At 43.6% G+C, this 27,810-nt stretch overlaps 1 protein-coding gene across 1 annotated transcript; it reads right to left on the reverse strand.

The window, feature by feature from the left end:
• Positions 1-642: 642 nt before the first annotated feature.
• LOC310878809 (guanine nucleotide-binding protein G(o) subunit alpha-like) lies at positions 643-27,740 on the reverse strand (the record flags this gene model as incomplete). The annotated part of the gene is made up of 8 exons (XM_083793214.1): positions 27,358-27,740; positions 26,991-27,033; positions 16,525-16,666; positions 14,224-14,384; positions 11,431-11,559; positions 6,424-6,553; positions 3,193-3,346; positions 643-830 (listed from the first exon to the last, which is right to left on the reverse strand). The coding sequence occupies exons 1-8, from the start codon at positions 27,473-27,475 to the stop codon at positions 643-645; spliced, it is 1,065 nt and encodes a 354-aa protein (XP_083649340.1). The 5' UTR covers positions 27,476-27,740.
• Between the last annotated feature and the right edge of the window lie 70 nt (positions 27,741-27,810).

Below are 27,810 nucleotides of genomic sequence, written 5' to 3' on the forward strand. Positions count from 1 at the left end.
GTGCGAGCCAAGTATAAATCATGCATTATTAGCCGCGGTAAAGCAACTGCCCCGGCCTACACCAAAACGGAGCTGCTCTGCACAAACACAGCACCAGTGGTTATATATTCAGCAGAGATCAATATCGAAAAAGGTTTTCGCCGATCGAAATGTCACATTAAAAGGATGGGACTATTCCAGCTCGTGGCGGGCCACGGGACGTTGCCGCGTCACTCGCAATTTCTTTTTGCGGAAGAAGATGAGGGGCAGCCCGCGCTATAAATATAACCCCCTGGTGCCTAACCCCTAATCCAGCTTCATATCTATCCCAGTTGTCGGTGCAATCAGCAACAGAACATGAAACATTCAATTAAAAACACATTAAAAAAAAAAGAAAAAAAAAATCGGATTGTATTATGAAATTAAATTAGGGAACAGGGGGAAACCAATAGAATCCAGCGTGGTGGTGGTGTCTGACTGCAGCTCTTTGGGTCCACTCGGACATGTGTTAGATTTACATAGTTATGCGTTTTTGTTTTTTTTTCTGTTTTTTTTCGCTCTTTTTTTTTGTTTGTTATTTAGTATCATCAAAATTATCATTATTATTAACACCTCATACGTCTCCATGACAACCAACCCTCCTGTGCTTTTGGACTGCAGGCCTCAATATAAGCCACACCCTCTGAGGTTGTTTGCGATAATGATGTCGGTGACGGCGTCGAACACCACCTGGACGTTCTCCGTGTCCGTGGCGCACGTCAGGTGACAGTAGATCTCCTTGTTGGGGGAGCGGTTCTTGCTCTCGAACTGGACCTGGATGTATGCGGTGGCGTCGTCGTAAGTGTTAGCACCTGGTGGTGGGAGGGACACACAGAATCACAATCGGAATCATCTTTATTGTCGGGTACAGGCATAATAATAATAATAAGTTCCGACATACTAACAGTCCCGACAGTCGTTAAGTCTTGACACCCTACCCTTAACCTAACCCTAACCGCAAGCACAACGCAACGCGTGAGATTTGCGCATGTCAGTCGGATAAGCGTGCGCACCTTGCCCCTTATGGTTACACTTACATCACAGTCAAAGTAAACAGGTGGGTGAAATTAGTTTGTGTACATAGTTCCCATCGTGTTGTTTGTTTCCCAAGAAACAAAGAAAAGGAATAAGAGAGAGGGGGGTGGGGGGGTGGTTAGGAGATCATAGCAAAATAATAAATAAGAAAAATTAAGCTCGTTCCACACACAGCACACTCGTAGGGTCTCTCTTAGCAAATGTACAGTAAATAAACAAATAAGGGGTTTCCAGATGTACAAGCTTGTGTCACAGGCACAACCATAGGTTGCACACACACAGAAAGAGAGAGAGATGAAGCGCCAAAAGGACACACAACGCCAGTATCTGTCTGTTGTGCCATCTTAATCCATTACAGACCTTATGACATGCAAAAAAAGGGGGTAATCCGGCAATCTGATTAAATAAATGTTATATGATGATGTCACGCGTACAATACCCCCGCCCACCACAGAGGGAAGCCTTTCGTCTCCCTGGGTCTGCGGCGCCCTGGGTCTCTCAGCCTGTACTGTGAGTATGAACTTTTAGCCTGGGTTTTAGAGTGGGGACACAGGGGGCTTGGTGACCGGGGGAGACTACGTGTGATATTGCAACAGTTACCCTTACAAAAAAAAAACCTTAAATGTCATTATAACTAAGATATTCGATAGAAATTCATAATTCTTGAATGCCATATTTAGCCACTAGGACGGCAAATGTCGCAACATTGCTAACAAGTAGCGCGTGCGAGACGAGGCGGAGCGGCGGAGTGGAGTTTTCAGGCTGTTGTCACTGAGACCATGTGACGTGATGTACAGTATCATATATGGTATTTTCGGGTCGTGTCAGAGCCCTTTTAAGACCTAAGGCTAATTCTACAAAATGCCCTCTAAATCAGTAGTTCTCACCCTTGCAAATGTTTTCCAAAATGTCCAAAGATAGCAGATGTGCAAGTGCACAGCCTCGTGAGTGAGGCCTCGTTTATCCTTTTATCTTTTTAACCCTGTACTGTCGTTGTATCTGTTATGTTTTTTTATTTTATTTTTATTTATTTATTTAAGTCTGTTCCTAGTGTTCCTACTGTATATAAAGCGCTTTGGGTATTTAGAAAAGCGCTATATACATTTGAGCTATTATTATTATTATTACAGCGCGGCACGAATTGACGCACTGCGTGACGCACTGCGAGCTTGCACATCTGCTATTTTTGAACGCTAAAATCTAAAATGACACAGGCGCTTTCCTGGTTTTATGAATGAAAGCTTAGGCTGGTTTTGGGGGTTGTATTCTGGTTCAGCTTAAAAACTAATGCAGGATAAGATAAAAGAAACAAAACACAAAAAAAAGGCTGCATAAGTCTGAGCTTATAATACACAGTGATGTAAGCAACACAGCTGTGGCTAATAAGATTAATAACAGATGTGTTCGTGTGAAAGTATTTACTAGCCCGCCATGTTTTTTCTTTTCTTTTTTTTTTACCCTGCTGTAGTTTAACCTGAGACGGAAAACAACAAAGTCGCCTTAAGAATTGTGTTCAACAGACAGGTTTAATACTTGGAGCTCCAATCGAACCCGACACCCGCTCGCAACTACCGAAATCTCGACTGCTGAGCTAATCACGATACCCATGTTCAATTGTATCTGCAATACCTTCATTCCATACCGTCTGTCAACCAGTACAATACATGTATACAATGCAAATTTGATGAAATATTGGCTTATTATTATTTTTTAATCCGATTGCAATGTTAATGTAGCCTACATGGTGTTATACAACGGCATATACCAGTGCTTTTCAACCACTGGTCTGGGGACCACCAGTGGTCCTTGAGGGGGTTCAAGGTGGTCCCCAGCTAAATGATGGAGAGTTGTTAACCATAATGGACCCTTAGATAATGTAGAGAATGTAGAAGAATTGTTATTTGGATCAACGTTTGCCTGTTACTGTATCTCTCCTAATGGTACCAACATCAATACAGCATGGAATTGTGGACAAAGATCTTAAAAAAACATAAGAAACTTTTCTTTCGTTTTTAGTCTGAGGGTCTAAATGCCATCAAGCAGTGGTCCGTGGCTCACATGCTCAATAAATAATGGGCCTCGATATGAAAAAGGTCGAGAACCACTGGCGTACACTGTGAACGGGGCTTTGAAACTCACCTGTGTATTCAGGAAAACAGATAGTCAAGGGAGACTTCTTGATCTTCTCACTGAACAGATCCTTCTTGTTGAGGAAGAGAATGATGGAGGTGTCGATGAAGAACTTGTTGTTGCAGATGGAGTCGAAGAGCATGAGAGACTCATGCATGCGGTTCTGCCCGGGGGAAAAAGCACAGGGACAATAGTGAGAGTGGTGAACAGCACAGGGACAACAGTGAGAGTGGTGAACAGCACAGGGACAACAGTGAGAGTGGTGAACAGCACAGGGACAACAGTGAGAGTGGTGAACAGCACAGGGACAACAGTGACTCAGTGGTGAACAGCACAGGGACAACAGTGAGAGTGGTGAACAGCACAGGGACAACAGTGACTCAGTGGTGAACAGCACAGTGAGGGACAACAGTGACTCAGTGGTGAACAGCACAGGGACAACAGTGAGAGTGGTGAACAGCACAGGGACAACAGTGACTCAGTGGTGAACAGCACAGGGACAACAGAGAGAGTGGCGAACAGCACAGGGACAACAGTGACTCAGTGGTGAACAGCACAGTGACAACAGTGACTCAGTGGTGAACAGCACAGGGACAACAGTGACTCAGTGGTGAACAGCACAGGGACAACAGTGACTCAGTGGTGAACAGCACAGGGACAACAGTGACTCAGTGGTGAACAGCACAGGGACAACAGTGACTCAGTGGTGAACAGCACAGTGACAACAGTGAGAGTGGCGAACAGCACAGGGACAACAGTGACTCAGTGGTGAACAGCACAGGGACAACAGTGACTCAGTGGTGAACAGCACAGTGACAACAGTGACTCAGTGGTGAACAGCACAGGGACAACAGTGACTCAGTGGTGAACAGCACAGGGACAACAGTGACTCAGTGGTGAACAGCACAGGGACAACAGTGACTCAGTGGTGAACAGCACAGGGACAACAGTAACTCAGTGGTGAACAGCACAGGGACAACAGTGACTCAGTGGTGAACAGCACAGGGACAACAGTGACTCAGTGGTGAACAGCACAGGGACAACAATGACTCAGTGGTGAACAGCACAGGGACAACAGTGACTCAGTGGTGAACAGCACAGGGACAACAGTGACTCAGTGGTGAACAGCACAGGGACAACAGTCACTCAGTGGTGAACAGCACAGGGACAACAGTGAGAGTGGTGAACAGCACAGGGACACCAGTGAGTTAGTGGTGAACAGCACAGGGACAACAGTGACTCAGTGGTGAACAGCACAGGGACAACAGTGAGTTAGTGGTGAACAGCACAGGGACAACAGTGACTCAGTGGTGAACAGCACAGGGACAACAGTGAGAGTGGTGAACAGCACAGGGACAACAGTGACTCAGTGGTGAACAGCACAGGAATAGAGAGGGTGGTGTTTTGCAATAGGGTGCCAATGTTTAAAGTTAGATATTGTTGTGTTTTTTCGTAAACCAATGCCCTCATTGATCATACTACGTAGCTTCACACAAAAGCATCCAAAGTAGCAGATCTGCAAGCTCAAAACCACACTGCATACCATTTATTTTAAATTAAAGTAGGAATTCCTAATTTAGTCATTCAGTCACTCCGTACTGCTGTCACTATAGGATAACTACCGGCTCACCTGCCACTGAGGAGCCTCCAACGGGAGGACACAGCGCCTCTGTCCTACTCCTCTTGTCTCGTGTCTTTAAGAGTCACTAGTGCACCCTCAGGTGCGTGTGTTCAGCGGCTTCCCATCCCCTGAACACACTTATGTGTTCGTACGGACGCTCAGTAAGACTGGTGCACCTTATGCCATTCAGTGCATGGCTAAATGTCGTCTACAGCACCTTTAAGAGTCATTATTAGCATGCATTGATGGTCCAGCAGAAGCGTTTTTAAACCATTCAAGTGAATGTGGTTTTGGCCAGACTTTATAGTTATATTAGTTTTATCACTTTTAGTAAACATTTTCATAAATACTTTGTTTTCATTGCTAGTTTTTAGAAGTTTTGAGGTTTACTAAATTATGGTCAAATTAATGATAAAGTAGGGTATGTGTCTATAGGTCTTCTACATGGTTCCCGGTACTGTAGAAACCAATGGGTTTGGAATGGAAACCACGTACGTTATCTTCGTCCATATTTTTATCAGCTTGCCGAGCTGATCGGACAATGATCGGACTTGGTCTAGTGATCTAGTCACATGGTCTAGTGTCACATGGTCTAGTGGCGATATTTTCATGATTGGCTGGCCTCAAAGCCAATTGGAGACTCGACCCTATACAGCCAATGGAGAGCCCGCTCTCCTCTCCCCCAGCGCACCATGACTAGAGACTGTAACACGACTACAGAAAGCCCCATTGAGGTACAACTAGAGCGGTGCCCGTGGGGCCTCTGCAGCGGTGCCTGTTGGGCACTGCAGGCCTACTTGGAACGATGCAAGTTGGTAATGCATGCCCCCACCCAGATAGTATGAGTTTGAGTTTGAGCCTCTACAGTGGTGCCTGTTGGGCACTGGCCTACTTGGAACGATGCAAGTTGGAAATGCATGGCCCACCCAGATATTATGTCTGTGTCCCTTTCACGCCCATATATGTTCTTTGTTCTTTGTCAGGCATGTCCAGATATGGAGTGTTGTGATGTCAGAACTCAGAACAGTCCAGCTCCACATATGGACCCTGTGGCCCTGTCCAGACCCCAGGCAGAGAGGCCTTTTGTGGCGGTTCTGGACAACCGTGGGTCCTCCCCCGACTCGACACTGGGCACGGTGTCACCCTGTGGTGACGTGGAGCGCGTGTGTCGAATTTGAAGTCGGTGGGGCGAACGGTTCCCGAGTTACGTGGATTTACACATAGACAGAGACTTGGTGCATTCATAGATAGATCTTCTTGTTTACGGTCTATGCTCACAACGCATTGCGGTGCAAGTTCGCAATATGTTTTGAAAAGGTTTGAAATGTTTTCTCCCCCTATACTGACATGTCCAAATCCGTGTTATAGGGACGCTATGGTTCACGTCAACCCATTTTGGGCGGGAACCCCTTTTGGTGTTAGCATTATGTCATGCTTTAGCTATTGAAAAATAGCAGATCTACAAGCTCATAGCGCGCCACCGAGTGGCGCGCTAAGAGCTTTTTCAGAGCTTTTTCAGAAAACTGTCAGGATGTAGAAGACATTTTTTTAATCTGATCTCAGGTCAGAATGGGTTAACATGCCACGACGCAAAAGAAAGCACTAGGACTGAGACTCACGGTCGTTTCGTCCTCGTGGAGTACTTGGTCGTAGCCACTCAGCGCCACGCAGAAAATAATGGCCGTCACGTCTTCAAAGCAGTGGATCCACTTCTTCCGTTCTGACCTCTGACCTCCCACGTCAAATAACCTGACAGGAGAGAGGGGTTGGACATGCGTTATTATAGAAAACCATTGGAAGTAAAGTATCAATGCTACAATGCAGAAATACTCTGTTACGAGTGCACATCTGATATTCAGAATTGACTTGGATAAATGTACAAAAGGTATTGACGTAAAAATGTGCTTAAATACCAAAAGTAAAAGATATCGTTGTGCACAAATCTTCCATTTCATGTTTTCAAAATGTATAAAATAAAATCATTTGGAAATAGCAGATCTACAAGCTCACAAATGACTGAAGTGGTTAATTGTTTTACTATGAAAACCTATGAAAACCTGCTAAACCTGCTAAACCTGTCAGTCAGTCTGTCCGTCCGCCACACCGTGACACACCCCATATTGGCCAATACAGAATTTATTCCATATGTTGAGGCTGCCACCCTTAGATCTTCATATATGGAGCTGACCTGTTCTGACATGTCATATGTTGATCTGGCCTCATCAAACCCTGTACACTCAAAACACGCTCCATATATGGCCAGACCTCATCAAACCCTGTACACTCAAGACATGCTCCATATCTTGCCAGACCTCATCAAACCCTGTACACTTAAGACACTGCCCCCGCTGCCACCCTTAGGATCTCCATATATGGAGCTGACCTGTTCTGACATTCCATAATGTTGATCTGACCTCATCAAACCCTGTACACTCAATAGTCTGGGAGCCGTTGGGGGTGAACGTGGTTTCGTCAGATAATGTTTTTTTTCTCAACTGATTCTTGTAGCTTGGGGTCACCTCTTAAGAATTCAAGAGGGTGCCCAGTGATATCCCTTGGGCATTTTTAATTATTAACCCCTTAATGCCCGAAACAAACAAATCCCAGAAAATAAAGCTTAATGTAATATTTAATACCCACACGTCTCTATATTTAAGGAGACCCACACGTCTCTATATTTAAGGAGAATGAAAGGAGAAATTAGGTCAAATGTCCGCCAAATATGACGTACATTTGTGGCAACAGGCATTCTGATTGGCCAGTATGAGATGATGCATGATGATGTACGATGATAAGAGCGCCCCCTCACTTCACACGGGTGTGATTTATTTTAGATCTAAATGCATCACCTTTGCTTTATAGCGTGTTTATCCATGAATGTGGATATGTACATCCATCCATCCATCTTTAACCGCTTATCCGTAGTTGGATCGAGGGGGCAACAGCTCCGCCAAAGAGCTCCAGAGCAACATTATATATAGGCCGTAATGTCAGGTCCCTTTTGTTCCCATACCAGGGGCACATTCAATGTATTTTTGCATAGACAATACCCTTCTGGACTTTGGGTTAAATGTTCTCCTCATAATATCTGGCAGTATTTTGTCACAAGCCAGAAATGTATACAAAAAGTATAACCAAAAAATGACAATCTTGTTCTGCTGCTTTTGCTTGTAAAATGTGTTGACTATATGTGTTGATTTTGGCAACACAACATCTTTCTCAAATGTCATAAATACTGTACATACCTAACATCTGATTGTATTGGTAGCCTTAGTTTACTCATATGTGAATTTAGATCTAGAAATTTGTTAAAGCTTCAACTTAAGTCGTTGGCACCCAGCACAATGAAACATACATATGATATAGTACATTTAGCTTATAGCTTATAGGTTTGACATCTGGCTTTACAAACCGGACATGTTGGCTTAGAAGTTTCTGCATCCCGGTTAAGTTCAGATCGGACACCACTGCAGTGGGCTCTAACAAGACAACCGGTTCGAGCTATCTTATAGAAAGGTAGAAAAGAAAAGCTTAAGCTGAGTGACTGACGCTGAATTGTAATTATGTATCCATTTTTGAACCCATTACAGCAGGAGTGAGTCATTATTGCAACAGGTCGTTTCAGGGAAGCAATTAGTTGAAGTAGGCATCCAGCTGTGCTTCGAACGAGCATGATGGAACACCTATTGGTTGAATGCTTCTGAAAATTCTTCTGATTGTGATTCTGCTTGGTCAATGGTGAAGTATGCTATTTCAGTATATTGACAGCTGAGCTTAATGACAGCCCTGGTGTTAAGCACCTGCTGCTTGGTTTTGTGCTGTATCCAATGCAGCCCTGTCAAGGTTCATTCCTCTAACCGACCCAGTGTGGGGTTGGAGTTGAGGTGGAGGGAGAGAGAAGAATAATCATTCATTCATAAAACTGCAATACTCAATGACCCCTGGCTTCATTTTAACATACAAACTTTTCCCTACTGGGTATAATTCAAAATGGTGGGAGATCTAAAGAACAGAGGTTATAGGTCACATGCCACATTATTCCTCATAAGGAGATGCATATGTGCAATGAAGTTTCCTTGCTGTAGTAGTTCAAACAGGGCATGAGTTATAGGCTACCTGTTCAAAGTTCCAGTTATGGATGCCTGACCGAAACGTTGCTCAATAAATCTAACTAAAATGTATAACATTTTAAATGTAATGGTTTGATCTTTGCATGAAATCTCACAACCCTATTTTTGTGGGAAATCTTCTGTGGATGTTTGGTCCAAGATGCAAAGGTGAATATGCAACCACCTGAAAAGAAATATGCTACAGTTTCACTAACACAGATTGTAGAAAGCTGATTTGTGCTATAATAAAAAAAAATCTCAAACGATATATTTGATAGAATTTGGGGTTTTCGGGCACGAAGGGGTTAATTTGCATTATTTAATTAACAATGCATTACTCATAAATCAAATAGATTGTGCATATCCACATTCATAAACACTTTTGAGCAAATTTGAGTGTTTTGCAGGAAATACCATAAAACTATATTGGGCATCAAGGTTTCGGGCAATAATTAAAAATGCCCAAGGGATATCACTGGGCACCCTCTTGAATGATGGTGACCCCAAGCTACAAGAATCAGTTTGAGAAAAAAACTGTATCTGACGAAACCACGTTCAGCCAAAAGTCCGCCTTCGGCTCCTGGACTACAAGACATGATCCATATATGTTGATCTGACCCCCCCATGCCAAAGCGCCAGCACTCGCCCAGCAGTTTGATGTCACTCAGGCGGATGGGTGCACGCGACCTCGCCCTAATTTTCACCGACAAATCGTGGGAGGAGTTAGTTTCTGACAACATGAGCTGATGTTGTCTGGAGCTACTGTACATAGCGACAATAGGGATGGGACGATAATCATAAAAACACCGCTCACAATGAATCGTATAATGGAAATTGTCCTCCGTCATACTGTCTGATACACTATGATGAATTAATGTTGAGCTGCAAATTCATTAGGAATGTCCCTCACTCACTCACCCACCCACCAGTGCTTCATTTGCAGTCAAAACACTGCTACAAGAACCCAAATGCGGGTAAATATATATATATTTTTGAGTAAGTCACCCATAAGAAAATACACCTCACTGATGTACTCAAGTAAAGTATCCGGTGTCAAATTGTATTTAAGTATCACAAGTAAAAGTACAAGTTTCAAAAGTAAACGTATAATAAGTAGAGAAGTAGTAGTTACTTCTGTACTTCTCAGTGCTCACTACTTTAACCAATTTTAGGCGGGAACCCCTTTTGGTGTTAGCATTACGTTATGCTTTAGCTATTTAAAAATAGCAGATCTACAAGCTTGTAGGTTTGCTATTTTTGAAAAATCGAAGAGCGACTGACATAGAAGACATTTTTAGAATCTGATCTCGGGTCAGAATGGGTAAAGAATAATGTGGCTTTCAAGTAGTTCAGCAATGTATTTTCCCACCATATAGCTGGGTGATACATCAACATACAAGAGCACAACAGATGAGTTCTGAGTGCAGTTCATCACAAACCATCCATGTGTAACTATATTGTTGGGTCTTGTTGTTGTCCATTTGTCCACCAAAGAATAATTCACCAGGATTTTGCCCATCTTCCATCTTCTCCATCTTCATCCACTTCAAACACAATCATAAGGCCTCGTGCTCTCATCCCCCGTGTTCTCAAAAACCCTTCGCTCGTGTAAACACTTCACCTTTCCAGCCTGCCTCTGAAAATATGCTTCCATGCTATTGATCTGTGCACAGAACACACTGACATATCTAATATCAAAATCTAAGCCTGTGCACTATAAAGGGACTGGCACAGAAATGGTCCTATCAAACATCAAAATGCATTAAAGCAGACCCCAAGTTACCATATTGGACATATACTGTATATAACCCACAAAAAAAAACTGTGAAAACGTTTAACCATTAACATTTTGTTCATTTCTGTCGGCAAGGTGAACGTCCCCCCCCCCAGAATAGAAATGCTGGGGCGTTCAAGTGGTTAACAAAAGTGGCATTTTAAGTTTTAAGCCTATTAACGTCGTTAATCGCAATTATCTTTGCGTCAAAAATCATGACATGTAAATTGTATTATCATATCGTCCCATCCCTAACCGACACGGCACACAAAACCTGTGTAGGTTATAACCCCTCCAGTACCTTAACACAAAGTATGCCAAGAACGTGGAATTCTGTTGTATTTTCCAACCCGTAGAAATCTGTCTTTCTTTAAAGTCATTTAATACAACGGTTACAAATATTATTACCGGTATTATTATTATTATTTTTGCTTTTACTCAGACCTTCACACGGAACCGACGCACACGCGGCCGCACGCACGCTTAATAGTCCACGATCTTTGAGACCATATAAAACTCTAAACTCTGATCACGCTAAGAAAGTGAATCCGCCGTGCATCGATGCATAATATTGCATAATATAGCCTATAGAATGATAATGTGGCTCAAATATGGAGGGCTATTACTTCCGGGGCGGGCGGAAGTAACCTGTCTTGTAAGCTTATAACACGGATTTCCTCTGGCACTACTAGCGCCATGCGTTGGCCTGGAGGGCTGGGAGATAACGTGCTTAAGTTCAGTACCTGAAGTGTAGGTTCTTGAAGGTGAAGTGGGTCTCGACGATGCCGGTGGTCTTCACTCTGGTTCGCAGAATGTCCTGCTCTGTGGGCTGGTAATCCGGTGATCCGATACGCTCTAGACTGTCCAGATAGCTGAACACACGCACGCACAGACACACACACACACACACACACACACACACACACACACACACACACACACACACACAACACGCTCAGATCACATCGCAAAACCTTCTTATATTGTGCAGTACCTAATAGTATGTACCGGTAAGTATAGTTGCTGTCCTTAGTGGCGGGAATTGAGGCTGAACACAGGCATTGACTGAATTAATTAGTGGGGAGTGTGGTTGCCTATAGAGCGTCGCAGTCCCGCCCCCTTTCATGACGACGCCAGGCCCAGGAAATAACTCCCAATGCATTTTTCCCATAGGCATTTCAAAACGTATTTATTTAAAGACCTTATAAGCGTCGTACAAAGTCGTGAAAGTCATGAAAACAAACACAATATTTTGGACCAAACAAATAATTGCAAAGAAGAAAAACAACAGAAAAAGTGTTGTAACCTGCCGTGTTTTTTTTCTACTTTCTCATTCTTTGTTTGGCCCGAGACATTGTGTTTATTGTCATGATTTGTCACGACAAGAGTTGGCTTTGTCCGCGGCGTAAACGTCTTTAAATAAATACTTTCTGAAAAGTCTATGAGGAAAATGAACGGGGATTTATTTTTCGGGTCTCTCGAGGGGGCGGGACTGCGACGCTCTATAGGCCATATAAATAATATTGTGATGTCACTGTATATTATTGTCCAATTGTCCAATCACATGATACTTTTTTGAGCCTAAATTTGAGGCGCAGAAAAAATGCTTGTGTATGGAGCCAAAATCGGTGCTGAGGTTGGCCGCTGTGATTGGCTAGAAGGTGTACCATTGGCTGAGCATCTCATAATAAGTGTGCCACAGGGGACACCCGCTATTAAATATAAATGGCAGATAGAGAAATGTCATCAGACATTGCGCAACACTCATAATGACATTTCCCCCTTCTCCTCATTGGCTGGAGACCAATCATTTTAGTCTCCAGCTGAAATTGGACGGAAATTGTCACTGTGATTGGCCGTTGTGATTGGAAGGTGTACCATTCTGCGCTGTGATTGGGTGAGCATCGCATAACGGGTGTGCCACAGGGAACACCCGTTATGTATAAGTGGCAGATATTCTGTGCTCAAATTGTGAGGACCGCTGAGCCACGGCCATGTGTAAGTAGGTTAATATATATATATTAGTAGGTTAATATATATATTAACCTACTAATATATATATATTAACCTACTCAAGTATATTCATGGGTGTGCCGGTAAACATCCAGGAAATGAAAGAAAAAAAAGAATATCGTCATATCACCAAACGGGTATGGACTAGTTTTATTAGATTAATAGTTGATAAGAGGTATGATTTATTAATAAGTCCTTCCTAGTCCTTTTTGAAGATTTCATGTGAGTTTAGTTTTATATTTTAAATAAAATTGATTGATAGAATGACGTGTTTCTTTTGCAGTTTACTGCATTGTTTCTCAAAGTGGGGTCTGGGGACGCCCAGGGGTCCTTGGGGGGGATTCCAGGGGGTCCCCAGCAAATTAATATAGTGTCACAATCATTTTAACCACTTTAAAAATAGCAGAACTACAATCTCACAGCACATCACTTCACCGCTCTGCAATAATATATTGCTAAAGGTTTGGAAAATCCAGAATAATTTTGGATTTTCTTTACATAAATCTTCTCTTCTGGGGGTCCCTGGCACAAAAGAGAGCATATCAATCTGAAGGTCCTTGACATGAAGATGTTTGAGAGACACTGGTTTACTGCACACAATGTGAGTTGCAGTGGTGGAAAGTAAGTACATTTACTTAAGTACTGTACTTAACTACTATATTTGTGTATTTCCTATTTCCAATACTTTTACTTCACTACATTCCATTCCATTACGCTACATTTCAGGTCCAACATCTTTACTTTTACTCCAATTCCGGACTTTTACTTATAACAGAGTATGTCCATATTGCAGTATCACTTTTACTTAAAGACGTAGGGAAATGTCCATCATATCCATGGTCATCATATAGGGATACCTAACAATCTATGCCAAAACAATGGGACATTTTCCATTACTGTGTATCAAAAGTCCATAAACATCCAATTGTAATTACTTCCTTTGACCGAAAACGTGCTGCGTGATGACGTGTAGAGTCCCACATGAATAAGAATTAAGCTTGATTTCATTCACTTCCCACAGCTGGTTTTGATTACAGAACTACTCCGTTTTTAAAGGCGTAGTGAAACGAAAAATACGATTTCACACTTTTAGACCGTAATCATATCATATGATGGACACGAAATAAAATGCCCACCATTTCTGTTTCACTACACCTTTAATCTCATTCAAGCCATTGCACCCCGTCTTTAAGTAAAGAATTGTGAGTACTTTTTCCCACCACTGGTGAGTTGTGTGTCACACTGTGTGTATGTATTTAACCCCTTTTGGTGTTAGCATCATGTTATGCTTTAGCTATTTAAAAATAGCAGATCTACAAGCTCATAGCGCGCCACCGAGTGGCGCGCTACGAGCTTGTAGGTCTGCAATTTTGAAAAATCGAAGACACTTTTAGAATCTGATCTCAGGTCAGAATGGGTTAATAATGAAACTGTCAGGATGTAATAGACATTTTTTTTAATCTGATCTCAGGTCAGAATGGGTTTAACCACCCATCTATAGCAGTGTCACTATTATCACTCACTACTGGGCGGAGTCATTGAGCTGGTATTCTCGGGCTCGGCTGAAGCACTCCTTGAGTCCGCTGTCGGTCCAGACGTTCTTCATGGCGGTCAGCAGCTCCGCAGAGTAGGGCTCTGTGTCCTCCATGCGAGTGACCACGTCATTAATCAGCTTAGCATCCGCCTGGACACACACACACACACACACACACACACACACACACACACACACACACGCACACGCACACGCACGCACGCACACGCACCCTTAAGTCCTAAATACTTTGTTGATAGAGAAACAGATGATCTACAAGCTCACATCGTTATATATATAATGTTCCCCCTTAATGATAAAGTATACACAATAGGGACAGCAGGTTGAAAGGTGTTAACTGTTTGAACTCTAACTTCTGGGGGGGTGACCATTTGCCAGATAAGCTCAGAAGGGCGTAGCAATGTGATTCTTTGTGAACTTGAAGATTGGCTAATTTAAAGGTTATATTCAGTGATTTCACTTAAAGCTGCTTTAAGCAATAATATGTCGACATTTTAATGACCTTTTTATTTTTTTGGTATTCAGACAGCCAGCAATGGGTAGAACGCTCCCAAAAGAAATTAGTCTCTGTGACACATCTAGGGGCCGCAATCTGCATTCAAAGATGTTCCTAGAAGCTTTGGGCCGATTCATACTCCTATTTTACAGCCGAATAAAAGTCGGTTCGGCGCTGTAGAGCCTACAATGTGACGTCATTTGAGGTTCGGGGGGGCGGGTACCGTCCTAAAGTCGGCTCTTCGGTGCTACTGAAAATTTCTGACGAGCCGAAATCATTTCGGCACTACAGCGCCGAAACAGCGGTAAAATAGGAGTATGAATCGGCCCTTAGTCATTGGTTCGAAAAAAACCCGGTCGCAATGACTAACCAATCAGGTGTCTACTAAAATATCCCACATTGGTTTCTATTCAACCACCCTAGGGGCATTTTTACAGCTGCTGAAAGTTGGGGTACCACACAACCATTAGCCTATAAGGCAAAATGTTCTAAATTTCACTATGCTTTAAGTAGCATGTGACTAGGGGGTTTTCGTGATTCTGAACCCATTCCAAGCATTCGTTTTGCACGAAAAACACTCCTTAGACACTTGCCCAAATGTGCCCTAATGTGCTGACCTCATCACATTTGTGATGACGGCTATGGCCTTTTTAAACCAAAGGAGTGTTTTTCGTGCAAAACGAATGCTTGGAATGGATTCAGAATCATGAAAACACCCTAGTTTGACACGTCACATGCGACTTAAAGCATAATGAAATTTAGAACATGTTGCCTTATAATGGTTGTAAGGTATCCCAACTTTCAGCAGCTGTCAAAAATTCCCCTATAGGCTGGTTGAATAGAAACCAATGTGGGATATGTTAGTAGACACCTTTTTAAACAAGAGAATTCTTTGTAAAAAATGTATCCCCAGATTTTATTAATATCCCCTGACTAACCAGTAATAACCAGTCCATGGCATTTCTTTTTTGCTTCTGAAGCTGTTTTAGCTGCAGTACCACAATGTTCTGAGGTGATGGGGGCGCTGATATGCAAATTATTTTATCTTTGAGTCATTTACTGATGTTAGATAAACCCAGGGTTGTTTCCATTCCATGCCAGCTTGGAAAATCAACAATGGCGGACATTGTAAACAAAGTGGAAATGCAGATTTGGAACTGAAGACTGAAGAGGGGGAGGAATTATACAAAGTAGGGCGATACAGATGACATCACGCATACGACCAAATCAGTTGAGCTGTTCCTGAGAGCAATTTCCATAAAAGCCCCTACAGTATATGACGAGAGAGCCTGATTGTTCAAAATTGCGTATTTGTGGGGATATAAAACACATAGGGGAGCCCCAAAAACACCAGCAATTTTTTTGAAAAGTTGAATTTCATGTTGTGTAGGACCTTTAACCGAAGCAAATTCAAAATAGTCTTTGGGGAATCCAGTCAAATAAGTATCGGCTTTAAGTGGTTAATGCATGAATTCCTTGGCTAACTCAAACAATGTGAGCCCTGCAGGCCTTTTGACATCCACTTTAATTGAAGAGGTGCGACAGATTAACCCATTCTGAACGGGAACCCATTTTGGTGTTAGCATCATGTTATGCTTTAGCTATTGAAGAATAGCAGATCTACAAGCTCATAGCGAACGACTGACATTTTTAGAATCTGATCTCAGGTCAGAATGGGTTCATCAGACCAGTGTGTGTCCAGTGGAAACCTCGTATGAATCTGATCTCAGGTCAGAATGGGTTAAACCCGTCCAAGAACATACTATGACTAACCTTTCTGTCCTTGTCTCCGAACTCGATGCCCAGGGAGTCCATGGCGCGCAGGATGGCTGCCAGGCTCTGGATGGTGTTGCTGTAGACCACGGGTTTGTATTGCTTGACGTCGTCCCCAGAGAAGCCATCTTCATGGATGATCCTGCACAGCACAGCATACACATTAGCACACAGAGTCTTCACTGGAGCCAGTGTTGTTTTCGTCGACTAAAATTCGGACGAAAAATGTTCGTCGACTACCTATTTGCACTGACAAAAACAAATGGAAACTAAATGAAAACTAAGCTACGATGACTAAAACTAAGACTGTAAATATACTGACAATTTCGTCGACAAATAAAAACTAGACTAAAATGTTAGGGACTAGTGGACAAGAGATCCAGTATAAGTCATTTTACATTTGGTTGCATGCTGAAAAGAAATAATAATAATAACTAAAGATTTAGTCGACTAAAATCTTATGACATTTAGTCGACTAAAACTAGACTAACACTAAGACATTCCAGGTGACAAAAATGTGACTAAAACTAAATTAAGTTTCAGTCCAAAGACTATGACTAAACTAAAATAGAAATTAGCTGCCAAAAACAACACTGACTGGAGCCACACACATGTCAGGCAGCGACCCCCCAAGAATCGTCATATTTGAACTGGGGACCCCCTCAAAAAATCATCATATTTGAACTGGGACCCCGGCCCCCTCAAAAAAACATATTTGCCCCCAAGCAAGGGCCCCCGACCAAGGTCTTGGAATTCTTAGCATTACAATTGACTCGGTTCCACAGATAAATATTGTGGAAAATAGCCGAACTAAGCTCACAACACCTCGCACTGCGATTTAAAGGCCAAGCTTGTAGATCGGGCATTTAAAAAATATTTGCCTCTTTCTTACGTAATATTTGACAATTTGCCCAATTTGGTATTAAAAAGGTCTTAAAGGTTAATTACATTTTTACTTTATAAATGTGCATGTATACCCTGTGTACACGTAGCCTAAGGGCCGATTCATACTCCTATTTTACCGCTGTTTCGGCGCTGTAGTGCCGAAATGATTTCGGCTCCTCAGAAATTTTCAGTAGCACCGAAGAGCCGACTTTAGGACGGTACCAGCCCCCCCGAACCTCAAATGACGTCACATTGTAGGCTCTACAGAGCCGAACTGACTTTTATTCGGCTCTAAAATAGGAGTAGGCCTATGAATCGGCCCTTACAGTATGTTGGTCTGCATGTGTACTGTTGAGTGAGAACAATGTTGCACATTAAGCTGATCATCTGGGGACCCAGTTTGGTAACCATTGTACTAACCAGACCAGGGGTTTTCAACAGGTGGTCCGATTTTGACGACCCGTTAGGGTCCATTTGGTTCCATTTGTATACTCTCAGAGTTACAGACCCATAAGGGTCCATTTGGTTCCAAACTATAATTTAGCTGGGGACCCCCTGGAACTCCCTCAAGGACCCCTGGGGGTCCCCGGACCCCACTTTGGGAACCACTGCCCTATGATGACCGTCCATGTAGTCATTTATTGACAAGTTGGAGGTCAAGAAATTCTACGGAAAAAGTTACAATCTCAAGAGGGAAGTGTAACCAGATTGTCTGCATGGTTGAGTCATAATTATTAGGAAATGATTAGTAGTCAACAGGCCATTGGTTGAGAAACAGTGGGATGTATTGTATATACACGTGATGCATAGCAAGTGTTACAAAAGCACTAATCTTAGCCCATATCCCCACCCAACACTACAGTGAGTGGTCCCCGGGTTGATTCTAAGGCAGGGTGGTGGTCCCTCGTTCACAATCGGAATCAGTTGAAAACCCACAAACTAGACCAATGGCAATGTTTCTATTCTTAATCATGTTATTTGCAAGCAAACTAATAAATAAAACTAATCACCAATAACTTTGCCTATTGCCTATTGCCTATTGAAAAATAGCCAATCTACAAAGAGCAGAACGGGAATTCATCATAAAGGAGGTAAAAAGGGAAAAGAAACATAAACAGTGAGGGGAAAAGGCGTGGGTGGGTGGGTGGGTGGGGGGCGATTCAGATTTTACGGTGGCCAGTTTCGAATTGCAGCCCTCCGTAGGTGCCAAGGTCAAGGGTCAAGGGATTTGTCAAGGGATTTGCATGTCACTGAGACACTGGGCTCACTGCAAAAAATCTAAAATATCTAAAACCACATATTACACACATAAAGACCCCCAGGAAAGTGTTCTAAATCTTCTAAACCTCATTAACATGTATTTGTGTCCCTTGAAAGGGGGCATGACACAGCCCAGAAATATCACTATGATACTGTACATCAAGTACATGTTGCGATGAGGTCACGCAGCAGTCTGGGGCATATTTTATATACACCAGGAAGACATATTTGCATATTATAACCGCATCTGGGGATCTATTGGAGTAATAGACCTCTAGAGAGACACGAACCTCTGACATGGAGAAAGACGAACGTGGTTGTTCCGTTTCTTGGTTAGACAAAAATCCTGTCTCCATCCACTACCACTGAAATAACAGCATAAATATGCCCAGCTTTCCGGGTTTGAGTGAACACAAACATTGGCTGATCACCCCATAGCAATTATTTGATTGGCTGAGCAAAGTACATATGTAAGACGGAAAAGTGAGGGGGCAAATTGTGATTGGCCAGAATGAGATGATGTATGATGATAAGAGCGCCCCTCACTTCACACTGGTGTGATTTTATTTATGTTTTGATTTGGTGTGCGGTGATGCTCGTTTGAAGCACTCGTTTGAATAGAGAGCTATTCCAACAATCAGATTGCTTCCTGGAAACTACCTGGTGTAATATAAGTATATTTGCCCTCAAACATCTTAGTTTTTACCCACATTTGTTTATGCTCATTTATTGAACTTATGAGAAACACTACGCTATGTGAGCCTGAATTCTGGCCGGGGACAAGGCACCTCCAGCCAAGGAGATGAGTCTCTGCCAGAGGAGACCGCGGGAGTGGGATTAGAGTGTGATATTGGGATAATGCAACAGTTACACTAAAAACACATTCATGCTTTTTTTAATGCCATATTTAGCCAGTATGGATGCATATCTGCCATCCAAATGACTAGCCTAACGCTAACCCTATAAGCCTATAGTAGCCAGTGCTCAGTGCGCCCCGTCGCGTGGGTTTTCAGACTGTTGCATTTTCAGAATGTACATTATCATAGTGATATTTTCGGGGCGTTGGACCTTTAATTCCTGAGAAAACAGAAAAAGTTTGAATTATGGAAATAAAAGGTTTCTGCTCGACAGCAACGACACACGCACGCACGCACGCACGCACGCACGCACGCACACACACACACACACACACACACACACACACACACACACACACACACACACACACACACACACACACAGTGGCCGGATGGTAACCACAAGGTTGCCAGTTCGAACCCGGGTTCCCCCAGAGTTAGTGTCGAAGTGTCCTTAGCAAGACAAGCTGAACCCCCAATTGCTCCCGATGTGCTGGTTGGTGCCTTGCATGGTTTCCCCTGTCATCGGTGTGTGAATGGGTGAATGTAATGCACAATCTATGTAAAGCGCCTTGGATAAAGGTGCTATATAAATGCACCATTTACCATTCACACACACACACAGTCACACACACACACACACACACACACACACACACACACACACACACACACACACACACACACACACACACACACACACACACACACACACACACACACACACACACACACACACACACACAGTTATAGGGAGGTGGGGTGGTCATCTAATGGTCAACAGCGCAAGATTAAAATGCTTTGGGTGTTTGCATCGGCTGGGTTCTCAACATCCACATTAGCTCTACCAAGGTTATTGGTATAGAGACGATTATTTGTTCATTTAGTTGTTTAATTATTTATATTTCTAAAGATCTGTAGATCTGCTTGTAGCCCTAACACATAGAATGAGATGCAGATTGAGGTCAATCTGAGAACCCATCGTCAAAAAATAAAGGGAAAACAGTGTCCTCTTTTCCCGAGAGACTACATTGATTAACCACTCTAGTATCCTTAACAAAAACAGGTCTCCACACTGTGCTCCACAATTTGTCATGGTTCATACGTATTTGCAACATTTGCAAATGCCTTTTATTTTCCCCAATTCATTTATATAATTTTCAACAGTAATAGTAGAGTAGTAGATGTATTTTACAGCAGTGGACTGACCTCATGCTTCCTTCTATGCATGAGGAGTCCAAGCCACTTCTTTTTACCTGACGACAAGGGGGAGTTTCCAACTCCCTCCACACAGAAAGGCCCTTTACGCCAACCCCACCTATGGGGTATGGACGCCGATGACCCCCAGCACCCACAGCGTCCCCAGTGGGATTCAAAGCCAGGACCTTCTCGCTGTGAGGCGACAGCGCTACCGACTGCGCCACCGTGTCCCCGAGAATAAATACATCTTGAATGAATATCACATTAGGGGCAGCCGTATAGCTTAAGTGTAATGATCAGAGGTAAGACCCCCCCCCCCCCCCCCCCGAAGGTCTTTCAGGAGCACGCACACGCACATGCATCGATTAAAAACAAACACAACTGAAGGCTGAATAATAAAAAGCTACATTTTAGCATTAGGGATTATTACGGTCTACAAAAAATAAATCTAATCTGTGTATTGATTACATACACATGCAGTGTAATGTTCTCCTACCCCGAGGGAGGAATGTCCAGCCAGGAAGGATCACGGTTCTATTCACATTTATTTATGAATACTGTTCATATGAGACTACTGTATCCTATGTCAAACAGAAATGGTAATGTTATCAAAACATTCATCTAGTGAATATAAAAAAAATCACACCTGTGTGAAGTGAGGGGCACTCTTATCATCGTACATCATCAGACACATATGATGTAAATTCTCCGTTCGTTGTCAATGGGAATTTAATTTCCCGTCTTTGTGTAAGACGGAAATCTACACTAATAGCTGAATAAAGGAGCCCCTCATAAAACAAAAACTAAAAAAGACAACACAACTCCAACACCACCACTCAGCCTGCCCGTTCTGTTCAATGCAAGGCCAAACATTGAATTTGATGAACTAGCAAGTATAGAGCATATCGTCTCTGTCGGGTGGAAACCTCCTACCTGTATGTAAGCTGACTTTATACTATATTAATACAAAATAAAATAAATGTGCAGAATAATACAAGCTCAAAACGTACAAGTTTGTAGGTCTAGATTAGAAAATGCCTGACAGCAACGATATCCTAGCATGAGTCGCAGGCATTGAATTGTTTACACAGATTGTCTCCCATGATGGTGGTTGTATTACCAGGTTTTGTTCTTGCTTACTGTAAATCGCTCTGGATTAAGAGCGTCTGCTAAATGCTTCAATTGTAAATTGTAGTCATGCTGTGCTATGGATATAGTTTTTTTTTTCTAGTTTTTTTTACCAAAACAATTCCGAATTTATTTAAAATGTAATTAGCCCACGATAGATTTAGTTTTGAACTAAGCGTTGTTATATACCTATAAGTCAAACGTGATTCCATTTTGGGTATATGCCAGCTGCCTCGTCAGGTGGCACAGGGGGCACCACACGTGGCTACGCCAGTGCTCTCATGTGCAGAGAGAGAGAGAGAGACACACACACGCTGCACATAAACAATCACAACCTCAGTGGAATAAGAGAAGCTCAGCCATCCGTGAGAGAGGCTCCTCTCGGAGTATATAGAGAGACACTGCTGCTCCTTTGCGGAGAAAGGAGCACACATGTCGGGGCGTGCTCGGGTGGTGGTGGTGCAACAGGCCTGCAGGGGGTGGAGCACACAGTCGGGGTGTGCTCGGGTGGTGCAGGCCCACAGGAGGTGAAGTATACCTGCCCATATTAGACCTGCAGGAGGTACCATCTGGGGCTTTCGATCCACCTAGGGTGCATCCGGTTTGGCCAAGTGTCTTTAACCCATTTTGGGCCGGGAACCCATTTTGGTGTTAGCACTATGTTATGCTTTAGCTATTGAAAAATAGCAGATCTACAAGCTCATAGCGCGCCACAGAGTGGCGCACTATGAGCTTGTAGGTCTGCTATTTTTGAAAGATCATGAACATGTGGTGCAAAGCTTTGAATATATGCTCTTTCAGAGCGAACGTTTTTAACTCAAATCTTTGCTTCTGGGAGGTGGTCCCTGAAACAACACATTTTCAGATGGGGGTCAGTGGCCAATTTCATATATTTTTGGGGGTCCTTGACATGAAATATTGAGTGATATAGGCCTAGAAACATAGGCATTTCAGAAAACTGTCAGGATTTAGAAGACTTTTTTTTCCAGGCCTAAATGGGTTAATGAACACAACTGCCCTTGTTGGAGGAAGGAAGCCTGGCGGCGGGGGGGTATTTGTCTCTGCATGTACTCCTCCAGTGGGGGCTCCTCAGGGGCTCCTCGCTGGCAGATGAGCCAGTAGGGTACAACAGCAGTGTCAAATAAATTGGCATAAACAACTACACCGGGGAGAGAAAAAAGTGAGGGGCGCAGCGAGGGCAAGTATGTATGTACATCGGCCCAGATGACGCCTCACGTTGTCATTACCCTAATAAACAAATATTAAAGTCCATAGAAAAGTTGGCTGGCACAAATTACATCACGATTTACCCTAAACAAATGTTAGATTCCATAGACTTTTGCGGGACAGGAAATGTATAATTCGGCTCTCGACAAACATTAAAAGTTCATAGACTTGGCTGGCGGGGCTAGCGCCCCACAGAAAGGGATACAAAATAATTGGGGTAGGCTACTCACTAAATTAAAAATCACACCCGTGTGAAGTGAGGGGCGCTCCTATTATCATACAATCACAATTTGCGTCCTCACTTTTCCGTCTTAACCTTTCTGTCCTCAGTTTTTATCCTCAATACGTACTTTGCTCAGCCAATCAAATCATCGCTATATGGGGTACACACACAAACACACAAAGCTGGGCATAGGAGGGGCTTGTGCCACTCAAAGAATACAATAAAATAAATGAAAGGAGCCAGTTCAGCTGGAGAGGTTTGGGCCTCCTGGTTGCCTCCCTGGGGAGGATTCCAATAGGCCTGTCCAGCTGAGAGGTGGCCACAAGGACCAGGTGGGGGAGTGGGAGATTCACTCTACCTCCACGCTGGCCTGGGAAGGCCTCGGGATCCCCCAGTACTAACCATTAACCTGGCCAATGTGGCCCAGGGAATGGTTCGTCTGGATTCTACCTCTGCGACCTCACTTCCGATAATTGTCGCACGGCGGTGTCGTGTGCTGAAAATAGCCGTTTCACACAAGACACGTGTGAGTTTGTAAAACAGCTATTTACAGCACACAACACCGTTGTGCTACAGATGGATGGTTGCAGATGAATGATGTAAGAGGTGGATATAGATTCACATATTCGGTGCATAATCTTGAATAGCGCGTGTTTGTGAGTATCCCATTTCAATTCCTGGTACTGGCTTTTAACCACTTGAACCCTGGCATCCCTATTGTGGGGGGGAGGGGGGGACGGACGGACGTGTTGTGAGCGTGTTGCTCGCCTATTGTCGATAAAACAGAGGGAAAGGGACCGAACAAGTACAGAGCCAACTCAAGTCGACTAAGTATAGACGGTTTATTAATAACTTCCCTGTCATGTTATTCAGTCCATCATACATCCTGAATTCTAAAACGGAGAGCTTACAGTCCTTGATCATAACTGGCTGCGCCACAGTCAAATATATGTCTATGATTTCCAGTTCATACTGCCATATGTACTATAGTAAAAAAAAATTAAAAGCAACAAGCCGTGCCAGGTCTTGGTTTACCTTTGATTGTAAGCACAGCTAAGGTGCGTTGCTAGGCACGAAGGGGAAGCAGAGTGCCTAACGACGCCCCGGGCCCTTAGCAAGTCCAAAATCACAGTCAACCACGCTTCTCTCGGGGCTTGTTGCTTTATTAAACACTAATTAAATCCTTCTTATTGAATACTGTTATTATTCCACTGCACCACAACTTCACCTTATACTGCTAGTATAAGTGGAGTACGACACAATGGCTTCCTATAACCTCATCAATACACATAGGCTGATGATTATAGGTTCGCATAATGTACCATAACATAAATGTATAACCTATAGCACTTTTAGACCTGACGTTAGAGAAAGGTCTAAGCCAAACCTTCTACGAATGGAAAAGCACAAAAGCTTCTCTGCATTCCCCATCATTACGGTCGGTATAATGATGAATACCTGACTTAGTCTTTCCTTAGTGTAATGGCTAGAATTGTAATACATATTTTTACATGTGCACTTTAACTATGCCATACAAATGAATAATGCAAATATGTTCCCCTTGACAATTTCACACATTTTCTCCCTGTTTCTCTGTCATGATCTCTATATCTTTGTTTCTCTCTCTCTCACACACACACACACACACACACACACACACACACACACACACACACACACACACACACACACACACACACACACACATTCATTCTTTCTCTCTCTCTCTCTCTCTCTCTCTCGCACGCACACACACTCTAGTCTATTCTATGAGGTGTGCATGGAATAATGCAGGCCCACATATACCTCTCAATCACCCCCCCCCCCCCCCCTCAAGTGTCATGTCCCCTCCCGCTCTCTCAGGTCTGCATGGTGACAACAACCTCCTTGAGGTCCCCAGGACCAAGTAACGTATACCTGGGGCGATAGAGCCTTTGCTTCAACTGCCCCAATCCTGTGGAATGCACTCCCCAAAACTACCAGTGAAGTGCCCATACCCTCCTCTCATCAGCGCACAGCTTTCATTGACGATATGCCTTATAGTCTTATCCTTTTCTTAGTGTTCTTTCCTAATAATCCTCCCGCCTGCAAAGCATATTTGGGTATTTAGAAAAGCGCTATATGAAATGTAGGATATTATTATATCATTACTATTTACTATTATTATTCTGCTTTTCCTCATTACATCGCAGGACTACTGTATCAATCTGTATTTCACCAGGACATGTCATGTTGAATAACACAATTGCTTTACTTATAATTACACACACACACACACACACACACACACACACACACACACACACCACCAGTTATTTTAAATGGTGCACACTGTGACAGATGAGAACTGCATTAATCACAGAAGGTTCCAAATACTAGCCTATATGTGTGATCGTCTAATGGCTTCGACGCTCAGTGTATCAAATTCAACAGCACATAATACACTGCTCCTCACATCGGCCAAGGCTGAAACTAACCCAAAATGTACCTGCATCTTCTGGAGGGTTCACACACACACAGTCACACGCACACACACACGCGCACGCACGCACACACACGCACGCACGCACGCACGCACACGCACACACGCAAACCCAGCACTGGTTAAAGGTAAAGCATTGAATGGAGATGACACCCTCAAAATGAACACAAGAAGTGGGAGGGAGGGTGCAATGCATTGCAGGGGGGGGGGGTATTGCAGGGTGGGAGGATGGATGCAAGCTGCAAAGGAGGAAGCTGCTGCTAGCAAAGGATTGCTATAGCTATACACCTATTTTAGCCTACCCCCGAGCATAAAGAATGAGAAATATATATTCCAGACATCATGATGTGAATGAATACAAATAGTATCTCAATGGACACATACAGTACTACATATCTAAACAGAGCGTTTTAGATCAACATCATTAAATAAATAACAGTGATTTAGATATGAAGTGATTTAGATTAGACGGGGAGGAGGAGGAGGAGGGGAAGGATTTTTTTTTTCATGCGGGGTTTTAGATGCCATATTTCTGCGTAAATCCGCTTTATAAGGCAAAGTACTCCGGCGATATCAGGCACTTAAAGCCATTAAGATTAAAGGCAGAGGTATTCGCTAATGGAGCAGTAGTCAGTGACCTCACAATATAATTCACACGCACGAATGCGCGCGGGCACACACACACACACACACACACACACACACACACACACACACACACACGCGCCCGTATTCTTGTCACCATAATAACCCAGATAAAGCACAACCAAACCTCCAACTTATATGTCAGTCAGCACCGTTGCAGTGAACAGCGCCCTATAGCCAGCTCGTTTAAGCTTCGTAGTACGACGGTGTCGCTCCCCTACCCCCACCCCCCAATAAAATAAAATAAAAATCTAAACTGATCTACAAGCTGTCGCGTTGACAGCTTGTACATCTGTTGGGGGGGGGGGGGGGGAGCATGCTTCACCACCAGCAACCGGCAGCCAAAAGGGCTACGGCCTCTCTCTCTCTCTCTCTAGTAGCCTAGAAACATGGCGGATCAAGCCTTAAGAATGGACAGCTAAAGGGGGAGGGAGGGAGGGATGGAGGCGACGCAATCTCAGGCCTTTACTTAGAGGCTACCTACAGCATAACATCTGATTCTATGTGATGGGTAACGCTCTTTTTTTTTTAAATAATAAGAATTAAAAAAACTACTTACTTCATCTGTTTGACGATGGTGCTTTTGCCTGATTCTCCACCTCCTGTGAAGAACGGGAGAAGGGTTGCATTCAGACAGACTGTGTGTATGGGGAACTGGGATGGATGGATGGGGGGAATCGTTCAGTACCACGGAGAGCACCTCCGCCCAGAAATACACTCACACTTTGCATTAAACAAAACCACAAAACACACAATCGACGCTGCCTGCAGCAAAAAGCCGACAAGACAGGACAGCCATTGGGGCTTCTTCTGTTCTGTTAATGCCATTATGTTCTGATTCGTCTTCATGAATTATTCCTTCATTTCATATATACGGAATGGGGGGGGGGGGGGACCGGGGGACAGAACGGGGAGTCGTTTCTTACCCAGCAGTAGAAGCTTGACGTCCTTGGCCGCCGTGACTCCGTCTTCCTTGAGGTTTTTCTCGATGGCCTTGCTCCGGTCCAGAGCAGCGCGCTCCTCGGCGCTCAGCGTACATCCCATGGTGCTTTCCTTCCTTCGATCTCCTCTCCTCTCCCGGCCCGAAACAAACTATCGCTCCCCTTCTCGCTCTCTCTCTATAGTCTTGTCCTACCTACCTACCTACCTACCAACCGCCCTGTCCGTCCCTCGATGCAATCAGTGCGTATCTCTCTCTCGCTCTCCAGCACACTGCTGCCTGCTACAGCATTAGAGCACCGGATTGAGGGCAGAATAATATAAAGAGAGCACCGACCGACCGAACGAACGACCGGGGAACCGAAAATATTCTCTCTCTCTCTCCGTGTGTCTCCTGTGTGTGTGTGTGTGTGTGTGTGTGTGTGTGTGTGTGTGTGTGT

Source organism: Protomyctophum parallelum (assembly GCF_964188405.1).
Source record: "Protomyctophum parallelum genome assembly, chromosome: 2".
NCBI lineage: Eukaryota > Metazoa > Chordata > Actinopteri > Myctophiformes > Myctophidae > Protomyctophum > Protomyctophum parallelum.